The 20078-nt window shown below is 40.2% G+C and overlaps 1 protein-coding gene across 1 annotated transcript; it reads right to left on the bottom strand.

Moving 5' to 3' along the window:
• Positions 1–318: 318 nt before the first annotated feature.
• Positions 319–19697, bottom strand: LOC119741031 (DNA replication licensing factor mcm5-like). The gene is made up of 16 exons (XM_038216625.1): positions 19385–19697; positions 18300–18426; positions 17442–17582; positions 16281–16453; positions 14044–14199; positions 13158–13242; positions 12041–12248; positions 11665–11825; positions 10666–10734; positions 9253–9486; positions 8091–8174; positions 7057–7178; positions 6049–6177; positions 5528–5670; positions 4608–4735; positions 319–2934 (listed from the first exon to the last, which is right to left on the bottom strand). Exons 1-16 carry the CDS (start codon positions 19537–19539, stop codon positions 2833–2835), a joined length of 2217 nt encoding a protein of 738 aa, XP_038072553.1. The 5' UTR covers positions 19540–19697; the 3' UTR covers positions 319–2832.
• Between the last annotated feature and the right edge of the window lie 381 nt (positions 19698–20078).

The raw sequence follows: 20078 nt of genomic DNA, 5'->3' as shown, positions 1-20078 counted from the left end.
CCAAAAATTGAAAAGAAAATGAAAGATGACAATGTTGATCATCATTTTTCTGTGCAGCTTAAATACCTGTGAGAGTTCCGAGTATTTTAAAAAGAATTTTGAAGTATGGGCATTTAGCACTGGTGTATATGGGAATTTTAATACAGGGGTGCATCGCGTGCACGGATCCCTGTACGGCAACGATTCCACTGGTGCGGATAAAAGTGGACTTTTTTGACATTTTTGCCTGAAATTTGGGGTATGAAGGAAAAGTGTACAGATGTATGGTGCCAAATGTCATTTACTATCTGAAACAAACCTGAAATTAGGCAATTGAACTTACATTAGGCAATTGAAATTTATTATAGGCAATAGAATTTACATCGCTGCACTGTCTAGTTATTTTAAAATCTGACTTGTTATAACATAGGCCCTAACTACAATTTCTTGTCTCAAGTATTAGATTATTTTTCTAGATAGGCATTGACAAGATATTTGAATGTGCATATAATTGAATATGGTAACCTGAATGGCAAATTGGTTTCGTTTTGTTGTCAAAGATAATTTCCAAATTATCAAGTTATGACGAATAAGAAACTTGTCCTAATAAGATTTTCTTCTTGAATCACTGGTTTAATTGTCAAAACACCATTTTGAGGAACTAACAAAATACAAAGAATGTACCAAAGTTCATTTATGGTAAGTGAAATTTCAATTTAATGCGACTGTTTTTATATCAAGCCAAATGACACGTTTGATGCTGCTAAAACACATCGTATGATCTTTTTGGGGTCACATGTTACTCTGTCAAAAAGACAATGACCTTTCTCACGAAAAACACAACCAATACAATATAAATCTTCAAAGAAATAGATACAGAACGGGACAAAGTTTTACCATTAATAGGAACAATTTCAAACTATATTAACGTTTTTAATTCCATTTTTTTTTAACCATCTCCCTCGTCCATCAGCCTGTTCAACTCTGGTGGTTTTTATTTAATAATTTATCAGATTAATATGTTCTAAATTTACCTCTTTCTCGTGTACTTTATTTTGGGTGGTGTAGTGTTGTAATTTTCTTTTTCCCGTTTTGTATTTTAAATATTTTAGATCTTGTCCCTTTTATATTTCTAATACCCCTAAATTGCATTCAATGCATATTTAAACTGTAAATCATGTAAATTTTGGCCTTTGGGACATGACACGTGAGTTTTATTTTTTTTAAAATATACCAACAACATTAAATATAGTACGGGAAAACTACATTATAATCTCATATTCTGGTTCCTTTCTTTTTGGCAACAAAACAGGTTATCACTTGTTTCAGAGTTTATTAATATTCAAATGATTCTATGTAAAGACGAGGGATCATCATACATTACTTTGTAGTTTTGCTGGTCAAAAATGAAGTCCCTGCATAATTACATCGCTATATATAGAAACCTAATCAACATGTTAATAATATTTTGAACTGCACTCCTGAAAAGTAATTCCACAACACAGCCGAGTAGCACGAGTACTTCGTGCAACAGAATCCTGTACACGTATATCAGAATAATTTTCAATTATTGACCAATGAAGTCGATCAGGATAATAAGGTTGGCTTAATAGCAGTACTTTCCTCGCCTTCCACCGCTGTGACACGGGTTCGAATCCTGCCTGGGCCAGTATGTGGATTGGGTTTTCAGTCCCTGCCTGATTCTGTGCGTTTTCCATAAAATATCTTTCTGGGATTTTCCTCCCACCACTAAAACTGTAATTTAATTCTATATCTTCTATCCAGGAGCCCCACTTGAAACAAATCAAAAGACTTTTGTGGGCTATCTCGACCAACAGCTGAATAATAACAAACAAACAAGCCGTAGTAAAGTGATTCATCCAGCCATAACGATTGGCAATAACATCTGCTTAATCAGGTTAAGCGCAACAACACAACATAAATAACTTCAGTATACTACAATCCATTCAATTCCTATGGTATTTTCAAGTTCATATATAAGTTGGCAAATTGTATTACAGGTAGAGCTCATCTGTTTTAATCACCGAATTGAGTGCTTAAACAGTATGGTTGCTGAAATTGTACAGATTACATTTCAACCAACTGTCAGTTACGGAACACCTATCAATTAATGAATCTTTGTGCCATCTTTCAAATACTTTTCACTATTAACCAGTGCTGTCACAACTTGTTAATTTTCAAGCATTTGAAAAATTGAGACCCAACTTTAAAACTTAAAACTAAATTGAAATATACTGCAAGTTAAACTTGCGTGATCCCCTGGCATGCTGGCAGTATATATACAGTCAGGTAGCAGGCACACTTTTCAGTTGACCCAACCAAAACAACGACCTCATTTGACCCCTAGATGACCTTTGACCTCAAATTTCTCAAGTCATCTGAAGTCCTCCTACCCAAGATTACTTTAAGACTTTTCATATGACAGCACTAAACAGTTAACCTAACCAACATGGAACACACGGACAGAAGGAATACACTATCGCAAGATCCCCTTCTCTTGCCTACAGCCAGGGGGATAAAAACAAAACAATAAATTGATTGTTACACTGTCTACCTTTTCCATGATGACCTTTTCATCTATAAACAAAACTGTCCTATAATGAAGCAGTTTAGACTGGTACCCTGAAATATTGTATGTTCTTGACTACAGGACAGGAACCAGTCCAGAAGTGGCTGATCATTCAACCTTGGCATAACATTACACCTTCATAAGTTATGAATTTTAGACACATATGTGCAACAATTTATACCGGCTTGAAGTGATCTTGACAAAGTAAAAGTTTTTCAGTCTTGACACTGTTATTCACACTTTTCCAACCCCGCTTCCACTTCTTACTTCAAGCGGTACAGCATCTTACGTTGCATGCGGTACTGAATTTCCCCTCTTCGCATCATCAGATGCAGAACCTTGTAGATGGAACGCTCGGGATATTTCTGTAAAATAACAGAGAGACAAGTGAGGACAAAATTTAGCATACAAAACATGGTGCTGTCCAAATATTTTGACATTGTGTACCGTAATTTTCGGAATATAAGCCGCGCGGCGTATAAGCCGCAGCACGCAAAAATCTGCAAATTAAGATTTGAAGTCGGCGTATAAGCCACACCGGCGTATAAGCCGCACCGACCGCTGCGGTTTCAATTTTGTAAGGCCTCCAAATTCTAGTCAAAATGCTCTGAACCAGTTCCATTCACACTACAGAAGCTATTAAAAGGACCACAAAAGTTATATCAAATCATTTACAATTGATACTTTTACAAACAAATATGGGAATTGATGAGAAATAAACACCGGGAACTGCTGCCGGCTGCCCCGTCATAGCCCGGCAGCCTGCGCCACGCACGCCGGTGAATGACAACATTTTCCCACAGCACGTGAGAGAGTATGAAACCCACCGTGTGTTGTCTGACTGGAGCGCTACAAATCTTGCTTTGTGGCAACAGATGCTGATTTGTTTTGTCCTAAGAATAAACAGGTCCGTTTTTACCTCAAAACTTATCAAATTGTTGCGATTAGTTGCGAGAAAAATTCAAGTTTCGATCGTAACTTTCTTTGGAAATAGTCAAAACGAAGCGGACATTTTAATAGACGATTCCATTAATTTTGTAAGGGGTGATTTAGTCCCTCTTTTGAGTTTTACATAGTTTCTTGAATACATTTCAAGAAAACAAAATATATTGTGACGTTGAACAACTGATTATGTAATACAAAAATGTTTCGAACGCCATAAAAATTGTAGTGGTCTTTTTTCTTTTTTTTTAAACAGCGAAAATATTGGTAATTATTGTTCCCAATAAAGAACACCCCTTTGTTACCACAAATGGTGTGGTCCGCTGTTGGGAAAGCATGCCTGCATATCGCTGCTGCACTGTACCAGTATCACGTACGGCTGGTGGCAAGTGTCGAAGACAGCTTTCATCACCGTACTTTTTAACCGCTCGGTACCTTTACGTGAGACGTGGTTTCGGTTTGTTAATGACTTTCTTAATTTATAATTCATTTCAGCAACATATCTCTTCTTATACCAGTACATTAAATACACATGTGAATTTCATTTTTATTCTTCAAGGCTCGGCGTATAAGCCGCCCTGTGTATAAGCCGCAGTAAACATTTTCATGGGCAAAATCAACGTATAAGCCGCGGCTTATATTCCGAAAATTACGGTACTTGCTTCAAAACAAGATCCCTTGCATAAAGAATTTTTGATCTCAAAAGAAAAGTCATCACATTTGACACGTGCAAGTGCAATTGAAATACCTTACTGGCCACTGACAACAGATTTTGACTTATTTTGCGTGCCCACAAAGAAGCTACTGTCCATTGTGTCCATTACCCTAACCCTTCATAAATCTACAAAATAGTGCTAGTATTAAACTGTTATAATGCAGTAATTCAGTTTATAAGTGGGCACAGCACTCATAGTATTTTTTGGTTTTTTTGGTACCCGCATACATAATTTTTTTTGTAGCACTTTGTAGTATGTGTTACTTAACCCCAAATGAACTTTTTGGGGTAGGGTTAACTTCCATTGTGTCCAGTAACTACCAAAGATCATGGGAAGGGTCGGGTAAAATCTCTCTTCTCTTCTAGGAACCAAAGACCCACCTGGCGCAGGAAGTCTTGAATGATGCAGTGTTCCGAGACCTGTGAGCCGATAGCAAAGCGGCGTTTCAGTTGTTTTTCAATCCTGTTCAGTTCTTCCTGATCCTCCTGGGTTGTGAATCCTTCAACACCTAAAAACATAAAAATAAGTAAAATAATATTAAAAAAATAATTATAATAATATCTGCACGATATCTGCAAATTATAACCTTTTACGGCAATATTACGGTCAAGGTATACCTTGCATTGCATTGTGGGACAGTTTGTGCTAAAATTGTGGAGCGTTGGGGTCCAATGGTTACGGCGTTCAACTCACGTGCCGTGGTGCGTGGGTTCGAACCCTAACGGTGAACATGGTGCTTGTGCTCTTGGGCAAGATACTTTACTACAATTGCCTCTCTCCACCCAGGAGTATAAATGGGTACCTGTGAAGGTCGAGACCAGAATGCGCTGATCTCGAGCTGCTGGAAAAACTGGTCTAATGGCCTGACAAAAAGGGGGTAATAATTGTAAAGTGCTTTTAGACTGTTGGTATAATGCGCCTATCAACTGTTCCCCCTCTGGCTGCCCCACCCAAGACGGGGGGATTGTCACTTTTGAAGTGACAAAATCCCCACCCTTCAGGCAAAATGTAAGTGACAATCTCAGACATTGTCTTTCCATGTACTACGCCAATGGGAACATGTTTTTAAGTGACCAAAATCCCCACCCTGGGGCATGAAAAACGTGACCGAATCCCGACATTTGATAGGCGCATAAAGCGTTATATAAGCACATTATTATTATTGTCATTAATATAAAATTGGGATTTTATGCAGTACAAACTGACCCACAACACACTGCAACATATACTGCGCAATTATGGTCTAATGGTTTCCATAAAACTGTCTAAACTGCATTGTTGGAGTCCCTGAGTGACTCACCTGATAGGTTGCCTGTCCTGGCCGCATCCAGGGTGGATACTTGGAAAAGACGCAACGCCTCATCCACGTGGGCCTCTGAGGCAAAGGGCTTCAACTGCATCTTGGCCAGTGACTCAGTGATGCGGATAATAGCCTCAAGTTGCCTGTTGGAGAAGACAAACATCTAACATTATTCTGTACTTGGGATTTTGTACTAACACTGTGAACATCCTTAAATTTCTTGCAGGGTGAAATTCTGCTTTGAAGTTAAATCTCAACAGAAATTTCGTGGATAGTTACCTGGGGTAGGCAGTAGAGCTCTGACCAGTGTTTTCTCATAGTTTACCTACACCAGTGGTAGATACATAATCTTTCAAACTTTCATGAGTTACTTCAACAAAGGGCAAAAACACTAAAATTAACATCTCCCCAATGAGAAAACTTTTATCAATGCAGAATGTAACTTGTAAACTTTGAGAGATATATAATGTATTTCCATGGAAAAAAGAGCTTTCCAATGAAGGATTGCCATGGAAACTGACCTGACAGTGATTGGAATGTTGGTCTTCTTGTCTGTCTCCCTCTCGTGTTCTCGCGCTCCACTGCGCATCAAAACGTAGCGGTTCTTCAGTTTCTCGGCTGCTGCCTCTGAGATGCGAGGTCCACACTTACTGTATGGGTCAGATATGTATAAAGTTAATTCAGACAATGACAATAAAAAGGAAATCTTCAATATCAAACTTAGGCTCACTTCACTGGCAGAAAGATTTCATTAATACAAGCCAAATTTTTGTTGAAAAACAAAAAAGGTATCCCACCAAAACATCATGTAGTGATTTTGTTTTATCGAAGCAGCGTTTTAATCATCAGCAAATATTAGTTCAAACAATTTAATATATATGCTTAGCAGCTTCATGAAACTGTAAACTGTTTAGCCAGATTTTAGAGTCAACCATAGAGCTATATTAAATTACTGGAGCGCTAGCTACTCATTCCCCGCGGAGATATTTTGAAGCTGTCCTGGGCGCAGACATGTTGAGTTCATGTGCGTGTTTGTAGAACATAATAAAATCACACAGAATGGATTTCAAATTATGTACTCTAAATGTAGCGCGCAAGTACAACATACGCGGACAACGTAAGCGCGTTTTCTGTGAGTATGACCATTAAAAAAAAATGTCACGGCAAAACTCTTCTGCAGCGCCTACGTGCATGCGTTTGTGCAGAAAAAAATTAAATGCTCATTTACTAGTTGCGCATTTCAGTTCTGGGTGTAACGATCCACTTCGATAACGCACTGCCTGGTATAGAATACAAACCCAGATATGCAATAGCCGTACTAAATTTCAAGTTTTCCATAGCACTCAGCAGGCTTCATTTGCACAGCGAGTTACCACTATAGTAATTTAATATAGCTCTGTGGAGTCAACACACATTTGCAAAATTCAGGGATATATGGTCAGTTTCTTTTTAAAATACACACTGGTATGTCTATTGGCAATCTGACAGTCTTTGTCCCGCCTCCTACTTTGACAACATTTTGTCCTTACTTTCTGACGTAGGAGATAAACTTCTTGAGGAAGTTGAGGGGAAGTTCTCCTTCCTGCGAAGGTCCTTGTTGGGCCATGCCTTGCGCTGTCATGTGGACGTTCATTACGTGCTTTGCGAGCCTCTGTATAAAAAAGTAATTAATAATGTCAAGATCAGTGAAAAGGCATCTCCCGTTACCTACACCGTTTAAGACGGGAATTCAAGAGTTGCACCAAACCCAATTATTCTGAAGATCTCAATTAAGAACATCAAAAAGTTTGCCATTTGAAACAATTTGGAGTGACTGCGTCAAAGTATCGATTGTACCAGCCGTTTTCGAATTACTTCAGTGTCTAGTCAATAGAAAATGAAGACTAGTCAATAGAAAATTGTCACAAAACCAGTAACAAGTGGACTTTTTGAAAGTTGACGATTCGTCGCCTTTTTTTCCATACTGGACGAACAGCTAGCACCGCGCCTTTTCCATACTGGGGAACAGGTATACACAATTGTATTCCTGTTCGCCGGTTTGGATAAGGCGCGGTGCTACCTGTTCGCCAGTATGGAAAAATGTGACGAATTGATATGAGAAAAAAAAAATTCTTTCATATCACAGCTAGTTCATCTGTAACCACATTTGAAACACATTAAATCCCTCCAACCAGTGTTTCCCCTGGCTAATGAACTGAGCGAGGTGGTAACAATTCAAGTTGATGATTGAAATGAAATTTACGCAGTCTGCAAACTGAAAAAAATGCAGCGCTCACAAAAATGCGCGATGATTCCAAAAACACATCGAAATTGTGAGTTCTTGATACATGGAGGTAAAGGAAAACGCTCAATATATTACACAAAATGAAAATTTTTCAATTGATATTTCCTTTTCTGCCAATCTTCAAAGCGAGGTGGTGATATTGGCAAAAATTGAGCGAGGTGGTCACTGAAAGTAGCGAGGTGGGCCACCTAACATTTGAATAGGCAGGGGAAACACTGCCTCCAACAATATTGTTGCGTCAGTGCAGATCTTTGTCCTCCACATTAAACTATGTCTTACCATGTCTTTTTCCTCATCATGCTCATCCTTGACAATGAAGATCATATCAAAACGTGACAGAATGGTAGGCATGAAGTCAATGTTCTGAAGAGGAAAAAAAAAAGGTCAAGGCAAATTTTAAAATCACGTGGAAGATTCGGCCACCCAACTTCCCATTAGATCCATGCACAACTAACCCTCGAGTACATTCCTGATAGACATTGATGTTCATGGGAATGTGAGGACCAGCATATTGTTCCCTGACTGAGTCACTTTACTGGAAGACTGCATCACTGACTAAAGCCTGGTTTCCTTATCGTCTTAAAGGGAATATACATCATTTGCTTTTGCTGTAATTTTCAGAAATGGATGGAATTGGGGGGTTGGAAATATATAGCAAATATAGTTACACTGACTTTTTTGAGGTTTTGGGTTCAAAAATGCTATAAAAACCAAGAAAAACAATCATTTTCCTGTAGTCTGGTTCCCTGACTCCATTTAAGAAGAAACAGAGCAGTTTACATACATTGGGGAAATGTAAGGTCAGGGAACCAGTCTAGCTGGCTTGTACCCGTTCATAGGTGTGTAATCGATTGGAAAAAAACCCAGTTTTTTCCAACGCTGATCGGCCGATCAGCGTTGGAAATTGATACAAAAATACCACTTTTCTTGAAAATGACAGTAAACCAGGTGCCATGATTTTACAGGATGCTTTACACTGTCATTCACTTACAGTCCAGCAAGGTATTTCAAAATGATTTGGTAGTTTTATTTTTTGATGTTTGCAAATGTTGTATTTTCCCTTTAAGAAACGCAAACAAGACCCAAACTGCAACGCAGACATATGGAAACATTTCATGTGGAAATATCAATGAAAACCCAGACAGATGCAAACTATCTTGCAGACGACCGGTTGCATACAGTTCCGCGTAGTCTGCAAAAGCTTAACATCAATATGGAAACTAGGCTTAACTCATGAGTATATATGTAATGTTCTAAACTGAGGCATTCAGTTTAAACTTGAGGTGATTCTAAATTGTGTGAACCAGCGAAATATATTCTCTCTAGTCTGGCCGCTTTCCCTTTTTTTGATGTAAAAAAAAGGAAAAAGAATATGTATAGGGTACAGTAACAGTAAAAAAGATTACTTGTAGCTTATTGGCACAAATGAACACAAGCTTACATCATCTCCCTTAGTGTCATCCCAGCGTCCGAACACCGAATTGGCCGCGGCCAGGACCGACGCCCGTGAGTTGAGCGTGGTAGTGATGCCTGCCTTGGCGATGGAGATGGTCTGTTGCTCCATGGCCTCGTGGATAGCCACGCGGTCGTCCTCTCGCATCTTGTCAAATTCGTCGATGCAGACCACGCCCCCGTCAGCCAAGACCATGGCCCCGCCCTCCATTATGAAATTCCGCTGCATCATCAAAAAATTAAAAAACTTAAAGGATATTGAAAGAAAGGGTCCACAATACACTTTCTTTGTCCCCAAGTCATAAAAGATGACGTGTTTCATGCATAAGAAGAACTCAGAGATTTGTTTCTAGATGCGTCAGTTGGTAACTGTGGGGTAGTCAAGTCCATCAGAAGTGCATCACAAGTCAGGTCACAAGTAAAGTCCATTCACAAGTTAAGCCACAAGAACGACACATTAACAGTATACAAGACATGTCATTGACACACTTCATCTCTATAGCCTCTCTTCAAAAAAATATATATTCAGAATTGACTTCTCCTCAAAACATTTTTTTCTTCTTGCATTTTGTAACAGGTTGATGACGTTGTCACTACCTTTGGTGAAGAACAAAAGTGGTTTTCAAAATTCTCGCCAACCATTGGCAATGTTGCTGTCCGTTTTCAAAATTACTTAGATTAGGCCAGATTGGGAGGGGGCAGGTGCGCCATCAGACTAGGGGTGTGCATTCACGGGTAGTACGGGAATGGGGTACCCAATCTAAAAAAACACGGGTACCCCAAAATATAAATTTCGGCAGTTGCTTTTCAGATTGTTCACAAAGGTCCTGACAATACTGCAACATTGGTGCGTCAATACAGCAAGCTACAAGTGTGTACAATGAGCCCTATAGCTTTACGGTGTAAATTTCATTTTAGCAAGCGTCATAAACGTGAATCTGTTTTGTTTTTCCCATGTACAGTAGCCTGGTTTTCATTTTATTTCCCATAAATGACATTTATAAATGACATTAAAAACCTTTCTTCTTTCATTGTCTGAGAAGTTGTAAAGCTGGTTAAGGGTACCGATCCCATAACCTGGAACCGGTTCCTGACATCAGTGGTCGGGTACTCGGGTACCCAGTTCCAATGCACAGCCTAACGTCAGACACTACTTTCCCTGACTTGTTAGTTTTAATAACTGATTTCTTGTTTTGCTTTTATTGCAGTATTATGCGGTGTGTTTGAGCCCACTGGGTAGTTCAGTGTCAACTTTGAAAGAAAAAAATGAATTGAATTTGCCTTTGGAACGATATGCAACTGAACTCATTTTGTAAGTTCTATGACATTACAAAGACACAAAGTTTGATGCAAAACTATTTACAGAAATTAAAACAAAATCTTTCAAAAGTCAAGTACTTACAGATTGTGGATCTCTGATAACAGAGGCCGTCAGACCAGCTGCACTGCTTCCTTTACCTGATGTATAAACCTAAAACAAAACACCACAAATGAAACAAACCAATAAATACATCTTGGAAACCTCCCTGAACCTTCACAATCAACCAGGAAGTTTTGGATGTTTTTTGAAGGAGTGTGGAAGGCAGTGTGTTGGGCAACGATCCCCTTGAAAGTTTAGTTTGAAAAATGTGGTATTGGCTTATTATTTCCTGCTTTCCGGCACAATGGTGGGACTTGGAGGATTCTTATCTAAAGCCGTGTTCCCACGGACTTTTTTGGTTAACTTACTGCAACTTTCCTGTCGAATGACAAAATTAAGTCCAATGGGGACAAACAGATAACGAAGTCTTTCCCCTATCAGACATTATCATCATCCCGTCGGACAGTAGCTGACTATTTTAGCGCGCAAAATTATATCCATTTAGTTCAAGGGTTATTGTGCATAATGCCTGCAATCGAACTTTCTGCTAGCCACTAATGGTGAATAAACGGTGTTGAAAAAAGTCCAAGTTAGAACGCACAGTAGATTTAAGCTTAGGAATGTCGGCGTTCAGTTTCCGCGTGGCCATGGCAAAAAAATCCAACGGGAACATGGCTTAAGGTTATAAACAATATTACTTTAAGACTTAGGCTTTAAAAGGACTTTTAGACAGAATCAATCAAGGATTTGCTTTTCACCGACCTGGATATTTTTTTGTCTTTCTTCTGGTATAAATGTCACCGGATCCAACAAAATGAGGCTTAACCCTACCCCCATGAGTGATTTACTAGGAACCTTCCTCACTCTTGCAAAATCCAACACCATATGGTAAACCCATCACCCAAACTGTTGGACTCCGATTATGGTGGTATGCCTGACCCCATGTAAAGCATTATCAGAGCCAGAAATGTTGCAATACTATCCCCTTCAAAAATAATTTTTGACTATGTAATGGAAACTAGCTGAAGATATATTCCTTACCCCAATTGGCGAAACTTTCTCCACAAATTTCAGCAGCTGACTCTTGGCCGTTCCGGGGTCACCAAGCAACAAAAGATTGATGTCACCGCGACGCGTCAAACCGTCGGGCATACGCTTACGGGATCCACCAATCAGGAGACAGGCAATGGCCTTCTTTATATCTGTGAAGTAGACCCAAATTTATCACAATCAGGGACAACCTTCTTGCACTACTAAGTAGAAATCTAATCGAGTGAAATCTAATCAAAACGTATTTGAATAATATGAAGGGCATGCTTCAAAGTTTGAAGAAACATTTGCTAATTGCTGCTCTATTTTGGAAAACCTTTGGTGTATCATCCCTGGAAAGCACGCACGCAATGTTGTAAACGCTCACCGATGCTGCCGTAGATAGAGGGCGCTATGCTCTTGGCGATGAGCTCGTAGACGTTGGGATTGGCGGCCAGTTGACGGAATTCCTCTTCTTCCTCCGATAAGAGGGGAACGCCAGAGCTACGGCCCGGACCTTCCGTGTCTACCTCAAAGCCCACCACGCGGATGTAGGGACTGCGAATGCCCACGGCCACCTTGTCTGAACGTGACCTCTGTAAATGAAATAATTTGCATCCCATCAGTCACTATGTAAAATTGCACATTGTTTGCAGATTCTGTGCCTAAGTGCCTTAACCAGTTCACACCGTTATTATTTTGACAAGAACAGAACGAAGCGTGGGATTACTTTTCACTCGACCTCAAGCCAGGCGGGTTGAAGCCATCACCCTCGGGCAGCATACTCATACTTCAAGCCTCGCTCACTGCAAGCGGGTCGTTGACAGATAATTCCGGCCTCGCTCCCTGCGTGTTTATTTGTCATCCGTTCGGAATATCGCAAAACTTTTGCGTGTATACACGGCCTTTGGCGCTACCTGGTTAAACCCCTCCCTCTCTGGCTAGTAAATTCAACAAAGCCATTGCAGAAGTCAAAACTAATCGAGTGACGGTTTTTAAAGGTTAAGAGCTCCCTGTTTCAGGGGTGTGACCGACCACTTATAAATATAGCTGAAAATAAATGAAAAAAGGTGTAAAGAAGCTGAACTTTGGAAATCTCCTATACTTTTGTACACAGCAAGTGAGGGAGAAAGCTGAAAACAAGCTGAAATCCAAAACAAAAAACTAAAATCAGCATTAAAGCTGAGATTTCACACCCCATATCAATCCTGTTCGCTGGCCTCCCCTCTATACACAGGCTAGTCACCAACAGTTGGATCATAATTATTTCCTGTAAACAATGTGATTAGTCAAATTCCATCAACAGACAAAAGCAGGCAACTGGTAGGCACTGCTGTCTTTAATATCAATCACCTATGGTCAAAGTATAAACAGTCACAGCCAGTCTATGCTGCTTTCTGTAAACAACAGGGGTGTGAAATCGTCAGTCATTCAGATTGGTGCATTAAATTTGCATGACGAACATTTTGTGAAATGCTCTGTTGCCAATGGCAACCATTCCTTACCTTTGAAACTGGTCCCATCTTTTTGATAGCGTACACGCCCATGATGGTGACACGGTTACCGGGGACAACACGCTCACACAAATACCTGGAGGTTTCATTCCAAACAGACGGAAAAGAAGTCATCTTTTAAAGTTCTCACGTTGCCCTGTTATTTCAATACAATCTGAGGTTTTGTAATTTAGCAAAATGGTTTTGCTGGATGTGATGCATTTTAGGCTTGAGATGCATAAAGCCCGGTTCATACTCTGCGCGAAAGCGAACGCGCATTTGTGACGTCGTGGCAAGTATTCGCGCTGCGAATTCGTAAAAATTGAACATATTTCAACTCGGGCGAATTTCGCAACGAATGTTTTATGAAGTCAAATTCGCTTCGCATTCGCTTTCGCATGAAGTATGAACCGGGCTTTATACACCTTGATATATGTGACAAGTCAAAAACATTGGGTGCAGAATCCTGCAGAGTCCTCACAAGTCAATCACACAAGTCTGCCAGTCCCGAGTCAAGTCACAAGCTATTCAAACAAACTGCGACCAAAGCATTCCTTGCTATTGTTCATCTCTTGCTACTTGTTGGCATAGCGGTACTTTCCTTCTACCGCTGTGACCCGGGTTTGAATCTTGCCAGGGCCAATATGTGGATTGGGTTTTCAGTCCCTACCTGATTCCGTGGGTTTCCCCCAGAATATTCTTCTTGGGTTTTCTTCCCACCTCTAAAGCTGTAATTTCTTCTCATTGTCTAAAAAAAAATAAGTAACTTGACTTGTGATTTACTTGGAACCAGACCTGCGATAGACTTGACTACAACCATGGAATCCTAATTGTGGATAAAAATACATGTGTACATAACACGTGTTTGTAAAAACTATACAATAATAGACATGCTTACCTGTCGCAGTACAACTGGATGTGCCTGGGCAATTCACCATTGGGTACATCCTCAGGACACTCCTGTAACTTCAAGACTTGGTAGTCCACACACTTGCACTTGTCTGGGACAATGAAGTATGGATCCAAGGGGCATGAGGGTCGGCCTGCTTGATCTCTGTCAAGGAAACATGAAAAGAAGTCTGTTGATCCTAGTTGTGGTCATCTTTTATAATAATAAGACAAATAATACCGAAGTCTTATATAGCGCACGTATCTACAAGAAATTAGGTACTCAAGGCGCTGGAAATTATGTCTATTATTAGAGACAGGTAAATGAAGTACATGAGAAATATGAGAACCATTATGTAGCACCTTTATAATGGTTTACAAGGTGCTGCGGCACATTAAGTAGCTGCGGCTAGAAACACCGGGGCAAAATCCTCCTCTTAGCGATAAGTGTTACTGGGTTCTTTAACATGCATTACACAACAAACGGGACCTACGGCTACGTTCATTAAAAGTTACAAGGAAACCAAAAAATGACTATATTTGGACAGACTCTTCACTCTGTTTGTGGTGTGAATCAAGAAGACAAAGTTATGAACTGAATTGATTCTCCAACATTAACTGTATTAGGTTTCTAATTGAACATTACACCTCTTGTGATCAGGCGTCATGAAATGAATCTTTTGATGCTCTCGAGCAATTGGAAATTTCCTTTAACACACCCTGCTTTTCACAAGTAAACCTTTTCACAAGTAGGTTTCAAAACTGACAGAATCCTTATTTCAAAACTGACCATTTATTTATCTTTTCGTTAAGAGACAAAATAAACAAGTCAGGTGTGTTTACAAACACAAATGCCCCGCAACGGTGACAGTTCCCATGACATAACACCACTCTTTTAACATCAACTTACATGTACCTTGGTCACATGGAACATTCATTGACAGCATTAGTGTCTTCTGTAGGTTTTATATGAATTAATCCCTAATCCCTATAATCTCAGAATAAATACATGATTTCTATTGTTTTAGCCACTGTGAACTTGACCCTTGACCTTTTGGCCCCAAATTCAATAGGCTTCTTAGGATTACCAAGAACAATCCACAAACCAAATTTGAAGTTCATATGTTAAGTATTTCTCAAGTTATCGCGCTGACAAGATTTCTATTGTTTTAGCCACTGTGAACTTGACCCTTGACCCTTTGGCCCCAAATGCAATAGGCTTCTTAGGATTGCCAAGAACAATCCACAAACCAAATTTGAAGTTCACATGTAAAGTATTTCTCAAGTTATCGCGCTGACAAGATTTCTATTGTTTTAGCCACTGTGAACTTGACCTTAGGCCTTTTGGCCCCAAATGCAAAAGGCTTCTTAGGATTGCCAAAAACAATTCACAAACCAAATTTGAAGTTCACATGTAAAGTATTTCTCAAGTTATCGCGCTGACAAGATTTCTATTGTTTTAGCCACTGTGAACTTGACCTTTGGCCTTTTGGCCCCAAATGGAAAAGGCTTCTTAGGATTACCAAGAACAATCCACAAACCAAATTTGAAGTTCATATGTTAAGTATTTCTCAAGTTATCGCGCTGACAAGATTTCTATTGTTTTAGCCACTGTGAACTTGACCTTTGGCCTTTTGGCCCCAAATGGAAAAGGCTTCTTAGGATTACCAAGAACAATCCACAAACCAAATTTGAAGTTCATATGTTAAGTATTTCTCAAGTTATCGCGCTGACAAGATTTCTATTGTTTTAGCCACTGTGAACTTGACCTTTGGCCTTTTGGCCCCAAATGGAAAAGGCTTCTTAGGATTACCAAGAACAATCCACAAACCAAATTTGAAGTTCATATGTTAAGTATTTCTCAAGTTATCGCGCTGACAAGATTTGTCCGGACACACACACACACCCACCCACCCACACACCCACCCACGGAAGGACAAGGCGGAAACAGTATGCCCCTTCGGCTTCGCCGCGGGGCATAAAAATTTACCCCTTCAAAAAACTGTCAAGAAATACCAAAAATGAATTGACGGAAAAAATAGCACATACAACTAATGTAAAATTCCTCAGAAAAAACAAAACACACTTAAAACCCTTGACGGTACATTGTAACTTTTTGACTTCTAGTTATGCCAATAATTTGAAGGAATTCACACAATGCATGATAAACATTGAGCAGTCGCCATTTGTTGAAAGAGACTGTCGGCTTGCTGTATACATCGACTGAAAAGATCTTAATGCACTTACGTGTTACACTTGCGCGGCATGGTGTACCCCTCCAGTCCTGGTTTAACGGACAGCTTGGGGATGAAGTTACGACAGCCTCTGCACTGAATGGTGATCTTGGTTGCCTTAGCCCTGATGGCCGATGCAGCGATAACAATGCCCGGTATCTTGATCAGGCGAGACACCTGGTCAGACTGCAATGTGGACAACAAATAGTCATAAAATTAACTTTATTTTGACAGGAATGTGACTTCACTAGTGACGCCACGAGTAAATGCTCAGTCAGTGTTACAAATATGCAACACTTATTGACAGATTCTTAAAAGGGGTTCATACTAAGCACAAAAGTGAATGCAAATTTCAATGTAAATGTTAACGGTATGTCAAAAGTTGCTTTGCATAATTTGCATGAACAATGGAGTTTAAGCACCATTTCTGTCAAATACGCAGTCACATCAGGCGCATTCTTCTATTAAAGAAAGACACTAAAATGTTTCTACTTTCAATCTCAAGCCTTTGTGTCTACATTCAAACCACTTTTGCCCATTCATAGAGTTATATTTTTAAAAAAAATAAATAGAGAACACACTCGGCATATTACGCGCACCCATGGACGTGCCGACATGGACGCGCTGCCGCCATACTTTAGATGGAACAATGACCGATCGGGATTGGTCATAAGCCCCGCCAATCTTAGCAATGGCTTGGAAACGTCATAAGCTCGGTCAACTGCACCAGTGCACTCAGTCTTTACGCGTAGTTTGGCATTACACCAATACAACTGCGGCACTGCGATGGACTATGGGCTCCGTGCGCCAACAAAAGAGGGTGCATTTTTACTTCTTTTGAGAGCCCAGTGGACGGGACACACAGCGAGTGCATACTGTACTGTACTAGTTCGCGCATAGTACGCATGACTTCTTGAATGTGCCAAAGCTATTAGCCACAGCATCTTTGCGCGAGCATTAGGTGTGGTTGGCGCGCGAATACATTCAAATTTAACTTGTGATGGTATCTCAGCCCCCAATAACTTTGGATCATTTGAAATCTGCAGTGGATGGACCGGGAACCAGTCTAGGTCTCCCCCAATTAACTCTCCTTCTCTGGCCGTTGAAGGAGCCCACAGATAGTGCTCTCACCAAACCTGGCCAAGGCGTACAGGTATGACTTGGGTCTCATTACCTTCAGGTTTCGGATGGAGATGGGGTTAGCCTCGGAGTTCAACATAATTTGAATATCCTCCACTTCCTCCTGGACTCCCTCCTCCCCTTCTGGGCGTGGCCTGGTGACCTCGTCCGCCATCTCTTTAGCCGCATCCTCAAACTGAAGATAAAGCAATCGAAAAGAAAGACCAGTCATTTTAGAGATATGAAAATGAAATAACTGGAATCTAAAAACCTACATTTCTATCATCGTTCAAAGCGGTTGGGGGTGTCACCCGCATTAGCGAGTTACCATGGTTACAGGTTTGTATCAAGTAATTCTTATATGTCCTCTGAGGAAACAGAAATACAGTTTGTTCTGGTAACCTTTCATGTTCAAAGTTGAGAATAGATTCAAACCGATGTCCTTCCCCAATAGCTGTTTATTGCATTTCTCCTATTTAAGAGGAGTACTTGGGTATACATCAACAGAGATTGTCTCTCAACAAATACAAAGTCTTGGAAGTAATCACCACTTTCAATGTCTTCTGGAACCTGTTGTGTTACAAAAACAGGTCAGCCAAATTGACCAATCAAAAGTTTAGTCCACACTTCTGATCGAAATGACGTCACAATTCTAAAATCCACTCTGATTGGCTGGCGCGGGTGTTGCATAAAATTTGCATTGCTCATATCAGATGTTGGATACGGAGAAGGCTCCGTTGGACAACGGGTGACATTAAGACTATGTGAAGGGATGTTGTTTTTCCAAATCATGAAAAAGCCTTAATTCAGGCCAAACCTGAAAATTGGCATCCCTGTACTAATGCAAAAAAGTGGCCACCATAAACCCCCAATTGAAACTGGTGCATACTGTGGACATTTATTTACAACTTACAAATGGCAAAAATTCTGCAGGATTTTTCTTGAGTTTATCAGCCAGATCTTCATCAAAACTGGCCACATCGTCAAGATTTACATCCAGCCAGAACTGGCCCAGATTGTAGTGTCGCTTTAGCTCATCTCTGAATGAAAAAAAAATCCAAGATTATAATAACAAGGAAAGAATTCCACACCCGGCCACCACTCATATTTATTTTATGACCTGAAAAGTACCAAAAGTTGTAAATCTGATGAACACACCAAGGGCGAACCCCTCTCTTCTTAGCGATAAGTGTTTGCTGCAATGTTGATTCTTTTACGTGCATTTATACAACACACGGGACCCACAGCTTTACGTCCCATCCTAAGGACGAAGCAATAATGGTTCAGTGCCTTGCTCAAGGGCACGTGTCCGGGCGCGGGCTTGAACCCACGCCACTGTCATGACTGTTGCCTCTGAAACACCAGAGAATGAGTCCAGTGTTCTTACCCGCTAGGCAATCTCCATAAAGCTAGCTAACTGTTATTTATTTATTTTATTTATTTATTTTAAATCTTTAGACAGTTCAAAAATACAATCTAAAATGTAAGCAGGGGCTGTCATGGAATAAACAAAAGTATAAAAACTGTCATCAAATGATGTGCTCATCCATAGGCCTACCATGCCTACCCCTGATTCATGTGATTAAAATTAAGGTAATATACAACCGTACAGATAAAAATCGATATTGATAACTGACATGACTGAAATGAAAAAACAAAACCCCAAAACTCGGAAATATCGAGAAGACCCCCTCCACACCAAAACAATGGCCACCCACAGAACTGTATAAACAGGACTAACAATCATGACAATGTAACATGACTAAAGACAATAGGAATTACCATCCAAGTAAAAAGATCCGAAAAAAAGGGCTGATATTAAAAAGGGCTGGTAACATGGGAAAAGAACTGATAAAACATGGAAAAAGGGGTGAAAAAAGGCTGATAAAAATGACAAAACCCTATATGTGTTAATAAAACTTAAAAGAAACAAAAGAAACTTTAAGTTTTAGGTAGCCAAACATTCATTCGAAGACACCAGATGAGATTTAACCCTACCTGTATTTGTACGTGAAGTTTGCATCGTGAAATTTTCGAAGAAAATCTTTAAATCGACGCTGCACAGCCATGCGATTAACTTGCCCATCTTCCTGAATTCCCTCCGATCCAAAATTATCGGAGTAAAAGACCCCTTGATTATCAAAACCAGACATCTTTCTATTCAAAACAGGAAAATTTCTCCCTCAGCCAACTTTACTTTCAGTCCACTGCTGGTTCGCCGATTTAAATGCCTGTGCCCTTGTCACATAGACCTGTATGTACTATGTGTGCGCGCGTCGGACAGTGTGTTTCCCGGGAAAATTCTTCACGTGTCGAATTCGGCGCGAAAATAGAAAACAGCGCCCTCTTTAGCCTATTGCGTTCAGAAAATAGTCGGCTCCCGTGTCATACAGGCTGTATCAATCATGTCGTTTAACGTTTGGGCATCCGACCTGATTCTAAAAATAATTTCAAAACAATAAACATCACAGTCGTGATGTCACGCCCCAACTATCGCATCGGTCCCAACTATAGTTGGGACTGTCCCAACTATAGTGCGGCAGTTGGGTCGGCCCAACTATAGTTAGGACCGGTTGCGCCGGATGCTTCATGCTTGATAGATCTTGTTGGATTAAATGTTCCGCGGCGCTGGCACCGTGTATTCGTCGTGCATGCATGCCGCAAGGCTGACCGGTCACGTGGTACTGCCTAG

The sequence above is a fragment of the Patiria miniata genome, unplaced genomic scaffold (assembly GCF_015706575.1).
Source record: "Patiria miniata isolate m_02_andy unplaced genomic scaffold, ASM1570657v1 HiC_scaffold_5, whole genome shotgun sequence".
Lineage (NCBI taxonomy): Eukaryota > Metazoa > Echinodermata > Asteroidea > Valvatida > Asterinidae > Patiria > Patiria miniata.
Note: the sequence above shows the minus strand (reverse complement) of the source record. Positions and strands in the feature narration are given on the sequence as shown.